Below are 10136 nucleotides of genomic sequence, written 5' to 3' on the forward strand. Positions count from 1 at the left end.
ACTTACTTACTTAGGTGGCCATAACAACCGGTTACCGAGTTACGGCCGACCTCACTAGTTCTCTCCAGGCGCCTCTGCTCCGCGCGCGCCTTCTCCAATTCTGTACACCGGGGCAATGGTCTTCCTCTGCGTCGGCTCCCTTGGACTTCGCCCTCGAACACCTTCTTTGCTGGAGCTTCTTCATCCATACGCACGACATGCCCTAGCCAACGCAGGCGTTGGATGGCGATGCGTTGAACTACGTCAATGTCGGCGTAGAGCTCATACAGCTCGTGGTTCATTGTTGAACGGTAGTCTTCGCCAACGCGCACAGGACCGAAGATCTTACGAAGAACTTTTCTCTCGAATACCCCAAGAGCGGCTGCATCGCTTTGTGACACTACCCATGCCTCTGCGCCATAAAGCAACACTGGTATGATGAGCGTCTTGTAAAGTGTCAGTTTGGTCATGCGAGAGAGGGCTCGACTACTCAATTGCTTACTTAGCCCATAGTAACACCTATTAGCAAGAGTGGTTCTCCGTTTGATTTCCAGGCTGATATCGTTGTTGCTGTTAACGACACTTTCCTACGATTTAGAATTTTTTATATTTAGCTGCCCGATTTAGGTAGACGATCTCGCACGCAGCCGAATTATCAATTGTTCATCATTGAGAAGATAAGGACTATAAAACAAGATGCTTCAACAATGTAAATTTGTTGCTTTATACACTCTATTTACGAACTCTATGGTCGTGACATTAGTGCAGAAAATAATCAAACAAAAGCGAAAGGATGTGGAAACTGCAGTGCATGTCACCGCCCATTTGTATTCTTTTTTTGTGCTGACCAATTGCATTAAGTATACGTAAATGTCACAATTATATGTGAAGTGGGCGCGGTTATTTACCAATTTCTCCTATTCTTAATACCAACCTAACTTGAACTAGGGATCATATGTGAACCGAGTTTCATTGAAATATATTACTTATGCTAGTTATCATGCGCACGAACTTACTAACAGAGACGACTAATACGTTTCCTTTCATTATTCTGAGAATTTTGGTACATGCCCCCATCTGTTCCTTCGTGCTGTTATATATACAACCGTTATGGGGGAAAAATCCAATACCCTTGTGCCCAAGTAGGCGCTGGTATAAATAAAAATTCAAGTTGAGCAAGTGTAGGTAAATTTGTGGTATAAAATTGATTTTGAAAGTTATGAACGAAATTTTTTCTTCAAAACTAAGAAAAGTTATTTTGGCGGGGTTGCTCAGCTCTAAAAGTTCAATTTGAAGATGCAACAAATGCCACAGACATATGCGAGGGTGTTGGAGGATATGGTGTCCTTGGAAGGAACAGTAAGTAATAATTTTACTGATTATTTCTTCAAAATAAATAATTATTCTCCTTTTAGTATTTTGAAAGATTACTGTAGTCGTATAAAGCAAAGAGGGCTACAACTAATCGCACAGGTTTATCCCCATGCATCGCTCCATACATTAAGTTGGGCGATGATTGTGAAGATTGTTGGTAACTAAAACGTAATTGCCACAAACTAATAACCGAATGAGTTGGTGCGTGACTACCATTCGGAATTCAGAGAGAATGTAGGTTCGAATCTGGTGAAAGACCAAAATGAAAAAAAAAGTTTTTTCTAAAGCGGTCGCCCCTCGGCAGGCAAATGCCAAACCTCCAAGTGTATTTCTGCCATGAAAAAACTCCTCAGGCGCCTCCACACTTTCAGAATTTTGAAAACATTTGAAATTTATGTATCAACACATTTTTCTATTAATTAAAAACTTTGCTTACCAATAGCATTTTTCAGTTCGTAATTTACTTCAATAACTATTGACTTGATATTTGTTGAAATGTGATGCTGAATGTTTTTAGGGAATATAGACAATAGCAACCTGCGTTGTTTTATGTAAGCGCAGATGCGTATGCGTGTAAAAAACATGGCTAATGACAATTTATGTCAGTACTGCCATATCTGAGTTAACCGAGTTGGGGTGTTCTTTTACAAATCTTGTACAAAAGAACACGGCAATTGTATATTTGTCACTTTTCAAAAAACTGGCATATATCATACATAGATTGTCTACCTATTGCTTTTACATATCTTTGACTAAAATACATACATTCATGTTATGAAGGCGCAAATATTGAAACAAAGACAGATAGGAGGGTATACAGTTCAGGAAATATAACAAGAATCATTTACTCACTCCAAAGCAAGAGAAGGGAGGAACACACAATAAACATTATTGCGATGGTTTGCCAAAGATAAGAAAAGGGCATGCACACCTGGCTGATATGCGCAAGCGTACACTGAGAGCTTTCACATTGGTTTGTCACCTTGTTCTTGTACGCTAAAAAATTTAAATTTTCGTACGTATAGACATAAATACATGTATTTAAGAGTGCGTATACATATGTATTGTATACATCTACGTACGTAAGTAGCCATCAACTACGGGGCATTCCACGCACAAAAAGTTAACGCAATATTGTACTTATATATATTTTATCAAGTATCTTTAAATATATAGTTAATAGACGAGGTTACAATTCTACAGGATAAGCACAGCTGAGACGATAGTTTCTTTAGTTCAACATGCCATTGAATATATGAAAGCGATATAAATTTGTATGTATATATATTAAACAAATAAATAAAAAAATTAAGCAAATTGTTTATATATTGAAAACCAAATTTTAGCTTGTACTGCAGAACCTCTGCTACAAAAATTTGGATTTAACAGGCCAAAAATAACGCATTTGACATTTGAATAGTTTGCCACTGTAGATTAAAAAATTAATTTAAAAATAATTATCTTTATAATTGCATATGTATATTTGCACTTCACCGAGATATTAGCAACAAATTGAATTTAATTAATTTATTTTCTTTATAAGTAAAGTAAAGCACGATGTTATGTAAGAGTAATATATATACCATATATATATATATGTATGTATATACAGAAATTAAATACTAATATGGATTTATTATAGAATTAAAGTAAGTATAAAATATGACTGACACTAAAGGATAGGGGCAAAAAGGAAGCTTGAACGAATGTGAATGTGCATAATTATTTTTCTAGTAGAGTTTCAACTGCCGTTCTAAAGCATTGAATTGAACTAAAAATTAAAATTATTATTTACTTATTTTTTGATTCTGATATCAGGGACAAAAACATTCCCAGATCATTAATGATAGATACTTTGGGACAAAAATATTACGACTACGAGCCAATTAAGCAAATTTGAATTTACGGTAAAAATAATAAGGTTTACGTTTTCTGATTAATTTAAATAAAAATAAAATATTATAATCCAATATTTTTTCCAAATTTTTGAATAAAAAACTTGGCATGGCCTTGGGGTTACCAGAATTATTTCTAAATTCAGTCGAAATCGATGTGTTTTGTCAGTTTTTTAATGGAATGCACCATGTACATGCATATTACAAATAACGTAGACATAAACAAATTAACTTGCTCATATCTACATATGTACACTCATCTACTTGATGACTAGCACGGTGCTAATATAAACGTCACGGAACACGCCCGCGCAATAACATTGTGTGATAATATTTGCAGAAATTTTAAACGCTTTCAAGTTGGAGCGCAGTATAAATGTATGAACTCACATACTTTAGTCATCGTTTTGTAATAAACAGTCAACATAACATTTTGTTCATTAATATATCTATTTATTTATAAGTGTTTTATATGAGTATCTAGTTTATACATTATGATTGCGATTATTATTATATAATTTAATTATTATTAATATCATGAGAATAAACACCAAATATTGGGTCGGGGAACAAGTTCATAGCGTTTTTATATTTTCTTTTTCTTTACAGCGATTCGTTTGCTATTTGCCAAGTGTAAACATTCATTCGATAGAACTCTTTCTGTTCTACAAACTCACAGTTAATTGTATTATAATTTCCTCTTAATTGTATATTTCCTATGGGGTACTGGGAAAGAATGTCACGGTCAACACGGAGCTTTTCATTGCCCAGCTACACCGCTACACCGCGTGAATGAGGCTATTCGGCTGAAAATACCTGATCGACAACGCCAGCCCCCATGTTGCACAAGTCGTCAAAGCCGCTCTCCAATACTTCCAATGGGAGCTCCTTCAGCATCCGCCGTATTCTTCGGATCTTGCCCTGCATATGGAGAGCGTTACCTTCGATAACAAAGGGGTCCTTGAAAACTGTCTTAACTGCTCCTTTGACACCAGACCAGGCGATTTTTGGCGGAACGACATCAAGAAACTGGTCGAGAGGTGGGAAGAGGTCGTAAACAGCACGGCGAATATATGTACATATATATATATGTGCATACATATGATTAACTTATTGATATAACTATTGCTTTTTGTCTAAATAAAAGTCTTCGGTAAAGCGCTACGAACCTATTAAGTCTCCCTTGTACTAGATCTCTGGTAACAAATTTACGCCGTGTAATATATTATAGTATAATAGGTTAGCTTTATAACCGAGCCGAAATAGTTCTCTTTAGTTAATCAACCGATCGGAGGTACCCTCTACTTCAAATATTTTATTACGTAGCTTTAAAAGTTTTGTTGGCATGGTTATACTCCAAGATGCGCATATGGAAATGTATATGCTACATGAATTTGTACTGTGCATTTTTAGAAATCAACAAGAAATAATAAGGAAAATTGTGGAGCTAGTAGTGCCTAGTACTCATACAAACGCAAGCCTGTGTTATGCACAGACATATAATTACATGTGTATTTATTTGTTTTTTTTTATACACTTCTACATACAATATAGTCCGGTGTATAATAATCGTTTTTATTTATATAAGTGGGTGTTGCTTTACTTAGATGAAATTACCGACTATCAGAAATACAAAAGGTATTGTGCGTGCATATAAGCACTTCAAATTACTTTTAAATACGACTACTGTTGTATACATGTATATATATACATATGCTTCTATAAATGTGCATATTTATATACACATGCATGCGGATAAGTATGCATGTGTTATAATTGAAAAATTGGTTTCAGCTGTAGAATTCTAATACATAACGTTCTTGCCATTCATCCACGTCCTTGCCTACCTTTTTCGTTGCTTGGTATTGTGAACAAAAGTCCTTAGTCCGGACGTCTATATTTCACTCAATTGTTTCGTATAATATTAGGTACTTCTCTTGTGGACAATGGAGGCTGAGACTATTTGTTCCCTGGTGGCGCAAGCACTTGTATCATCTTTGATCAGCATTTTCCGCTGTTGATCCTCTTAAGAGCAGCACCCAATTTATACGGAACAGCACGCGCACGTAACATATGTACGAGTATGTAGTCGTATATTTTTACATACTTGAGCATACGCATATTTAGTCACTTAAAAATGAGCATTGACATGTATCTCGTTTCTAGTATTGTTAGAGATTATTTATACAATGAGTGTTTGTTGTTCCAGTAATTTGGGCTGCTTTAGCTTTAAGGCCATGCATCAGTAGTTTCCTAACTTACCCGTACATTTATCTCTCAAGACAAAAACAGTATAATCACGGTTAATCCAGTTAAGATGCTTTATCCTACCGTGTAGGCATTTATTTCGTATAGGTTATAAACAAAATTTCTTTCCAGAAGGTAATACAAAGTTTTTAAAAGAATAAACTCACACAGAAGTATGTATGCACAAACAGAAATTCTGTTGGTTAGTTTCGCCTCGCAAAATTTGCTTCTCAATTGATTTCTCTAATATTAATATAATTTTGCAGGCAACAGAAATATTTTTGTGAAATGTGCAAAAGTTTTATGTGTTCTTCTGCTTTATACAGTTCTGGTTATTCAGAAAATAAAAATATCACAATCTCCCAACATTTGCAATACAAAGAGCTGGAAAAATTAAGGCTTTTAGAAAATAAACCTTCGGCCAAACCACCAATTACATGTCAAGTGCAAGCTGAAAACATAACTAAAATCTACTACACCTATAATATGGTGTTAACCATGTACCTTTTTACATATTATGTATTCAATGCATAAGACTCGGATCATTTTAACATTTCCTTTCGCAGGACCTATGTAAGTATAAAGCAGTTAATTCTCATAGCAGCAGCGGCGTTACTAATTTTTTAGTAAATGTTTCAGCTCCTATTAAATTTTAATGCCAGCCAACAAATGCAATGTCAGGGCGTCAGAAGAGTATATTCGTACTTTTCTACCATAAAGTGGCATCATGTACGAACCATTCACGAGTATATTAAAAGGCGGAGATAATAGGCAACTGTTTTGTCGCAAATGTGTGTGGCCATGCTTACAAAAGGTTTGGAGAAGGAAAATAAGTTTAAAGGATAGAAATAATTTATAAGTGACAAAATATCCCGCAGGCATTTAAAAAGTAAGTACAAAAGATTTTGCAGCACGCCATTAGACCCACAATTTAGTTAGGCTTCGGAAAAATAGCTGAAATACACAAAAATATTCTAGGTGTATGTGTGCTATACATGCATTGCTATGCAGAACCAATTTCCATTATAGAAGATCATCACCTAACTGTCAGCAAGTTGTAAGATTGACAAAATTGTTTGAAGCAAACACAACAGAAGCCAGCCATTATAGTGTAAATGATATCTTCATTAGTTACACAGCACTGGCCCACAACAGCGCAAACAGCGTGAGTGCTGACAGGGGAATAATGATTTTTCCTATTACGTGTGGTGTGAATACACAGTTTTATGTGTTAATTATGTGAAGGATAGATTTTGAACCAAGTACATATACAAATACATTCATACAAAATGATTCTCTCAACCGTCGAGTGTGGTCAAAATTTCAATTGAACAAATGAAATCAATGTTCAGACAAATGCACAAAATTGCATTATTTCAAATTGAATAGGAATATTACAGTAGCTTTATTTTTAGTTGTCACTTGTGCACGCTACCTTAAGATTTTATTGCCCAATATTGTTTCCGTTTTAATAATAATCATTCAAGCGCTGGTAATATAACAGCGTGAAACATACAAATATACTCTAATTTATGTATAAAGAGTTTTAAATTTTATAATTGAGTTATGCTATTCGATTTAAGATAAAACTAAATTTGTTTGTTTGGCTGAAAAACTTTCATTTATTTGCTTTGAAAATTAATTAGCATCAGCTGTTTTGCCTTTTTTATCGTATTGTTTTCGATGGCGGTAACCTAATGAAAGTTAGCAGAGTTTTTGTTTGCCAGTAATTAAAATGGCGTTGCCGACGTAGAAGATACTTTTTAGACGGTAATTCTTACCTCGATCGACAATTTTCCCAAACAAATTCTTGCCTCGCATAAAGTTTCTGGTTGAGCAGTTCCAACGCCGATTACGAAACTGATGCTGGCATTCACTTATGGCAAGGTTTGCACCTTTTACAAGAGCTCCCAATACGCCGGGGTTATCACGAACCAATCGACGTTGTTTCCGTCGTAATGTGGAGTGTATGGCAGGATCCATGTACATAATACCTGAGCTAAGTGGTGATATATTATTAGGTTCCCCCACCTTAGCTATACCCCTATAAAGAGAATGTATTTAAAATTCATTTGGTAAACACGTAAGTATATGTAGGTTTTAGGATCTTTATGTTAAATTAATATTGTAGTTTGTTCTGAATATTTTAGCTATGTATGCAAGTATTTGTTTACCATTTACTAGTAAGAAAAACTGATCAGTGAGATCGAAAAAAGGAAGAATGAAACTGATGGTTTTATTACTGTTTACTCAGCTCCATATTCCTTCTTTTAAACTCAAAAATCGTACTATTAATAATTTTTCCACAATTATTTTGTCTGTGCACTATTTTTATATTGTATGTATATATAGATATGTCTTTAAAATACCAGCTGATTTGAGTTCTGTTCTTTCTTTTTGGGATTGCCATATCTGTGATTAACATTCCCATCAAAATTGTATCGCCATTGCTTGACATTTGTAAAAATTCGCCGTCTTGACTAAATCGATCTATGCACGTGTTTTTAACAGTTTTAAAAATGGATTTGAACTTGCAACAACGGTTTTGTATTAAATTTTGTGTTAAAAATGGATTCAATGGAGCGAAAATCTTAGAAATGTTAAGAAACTGTTTCGCTAATAATATTCTAATGGAGTCGTTTACCAGTGGCATGAACGCTTCAGAAGAGATCGTGGGTCCATCGAAAACTTCAATGAAGAGAAAGAAAAGTTGATCAATAACCGCAAATTAACCATCACAGAGCTGGCAGAGGACTTGAATATTGCTTACAGATCCGTTCGGGACATTGTAGTTAACAATTGGGGTTTGGGCTGCAAAGTTGGACCCAAAGCACCTAAATTTCATGCAACAAAGGGACCGCGTTGCTATCGCCAAATACATGTTTTCCAAGCCTTCATCTGACCCAACATTCATCAAACACAATAGTACTGGAAACGAGACGTGGGCTTATGAGTACTGCACGCACTCCATACATCAGACGGGAGTGGAGAGCTCCGAATGAACAAGGAACAAAAAACCAACTATGTGATAAAAGACAAAAGACAAAGTAAAGTGGTTTTTACGGATTATAACGGTATTGCACAACACGAATTTCTTTCAGAAGGTCAGACAGTTAATAAGCACTATTATTTGGGCGATATTAAACGTTTACGTGAAGCGATTCGGCAAAAAAGAAAGAATTTGTTGGAAACCCACTCGTGGATTTTGTACTATGATAACGCACTGTCACACAATGCCATCATTATCCGTGAATTTTTGACCAAGAACGAAACGAATACTATCCAAATTGAATGCATGCTGAAAAATTTCAAGCTTAGAAACGTTTCATATTTTGACCCAGAATAAAAAACTTACCACTAAATTTCATGTGATACAAATTAGCATTAGGTAAGCGGTATTACAGGAATGGGGAGTGTTTTGCTGAAAATTTTTATTTGAAAAATGCAACTCTATACATGCTTGCCTGTAATCTTTATATGCCACATCTCGCATATCCTGAAGATATGTGCCATTGAGAATCGAGGAAGAAAAACTAAAGACTAAAAAAAACGAATATTTGGTAGAGTTCACTACTACAAATGTATTTGAATGTTTTAAGATGTATTTACTCCTGAACAAAGTAGGTTGAATATATATGTATAAATACAGTGAATATCTAGATAACTATAATGTAAAGCTAAAAGTATTTATATTCACGTACAATTGTATATATATCTTGGTTATGACCCTAAATTTAATGTTGATGTATAATATGCCATAAGTAGCCTACAGATACGTATTAAAATTAAATACTTCCATGTCAAAATAATGCATATAAGCTCATCTAAGTTTTACATTCCTAATTTCGAACGAACTGATATGAGGTAGCATATTATTTATTCAAATTATAATTATGTTGTTCGCCTTCCTAGTTCCATGGGAAGTTTGAATTACATATTTCAGCCTACTCCAACTTAAAAAAAAATTACATATGTATATATTACATATATACCTATATATAATTATTATAATAATATATTATGTTATGTAAAATAATGAATATTAATATTAAAATAAACATTTTTGTTTGTTTAACCTAATAATTTTAGTTATATTTACTAAAAATCAATGCGAGAACAAAAGAATTAAGCAACGAACTCAAAAAAAAATTACAGACTTGATCCCAAGATGGTATATATTCAGTACTCACCACCACATTGAGCCCCTTCCCCGTCCTGGTTTCTGCTTACTTTCTGTTGTTGTGTAAGTACTTAATGCTATTAAGCATACGTAAAGCATTGCTGATAAATCCATTGTTTTATTTTAGTTTTATAGTTACTTTATTTTTTTATTAAATTCGGTGTAAATTGAGAAAGCTTCCAGTCAAACTTTTAACATCAATCAAGCTCTCATACTCTTCATTTTCAATGTCAACCTTTATTATAATTAAAAGATGTTTGCAGTTCTTATGTTTTTAACTACGAATTTGTTCAACTTTCTTGTTTATTTTTAAGTAAAGATGTATATGTAAATTACAAGTTTCACGCCCAATTAACACATTCAATGTGGGTAAAATTTTCTGCTAAATTTCAAAGCACAAAACTTAAAGCATATTCTTACAAACGCAAATATAAATTCAATCATTGCATGAAAATTGAAAG

At 34.2% G+C, this 10136-nt stretch overlaps 1 protein-coding gene across 1 annotated transcript in view; it reads right to left on the bottom strand.

Moving 5' to 3' along the window:
- Nucleotides 1-9845, bottom strand: part of LOC129246905 (protein wingless) — a 28587-nt gene extending 18742 nt beyond the window's left edge. Inside the window, exons 1-2 of the mRNA XM_054885631.1 lie at nucleotides 9686-9845; nucleotides 7277-7539 (exon numbers count right to left, since the gene is read on the bottom strand). Coding sequence (XP_054741606.1) covers nucleotides 7277-7539; nucleotides 9686-9789 — 367 coding nt within the window. The 5' untranslated portion in view covers nucleotides 9790-9845. The remainder of the gene's footprint in view (nucleotides 1-7276; nucleotides 7540-9685) is intronic.
- Between the last annotated feature and the right edge of the window lie 291 nt (nucleotides 9846-10136).

The sequence above is a fragment of the Anastrepha obliqua genome, chromosome 5 (assembly GCF_027943255.1).
Source record: "Anastrepha obliqua isolate idAnaObli1 chromosome 5, idAnaObli1_1.0, whole genome shotgun sequence".
Classification (NCBI taxonomy): Eukaryota; Metazoa; Arthropoda; class Insecta; order Diptera; family Tephritidae; genus Anastrepha; species Anastrepha obliqua.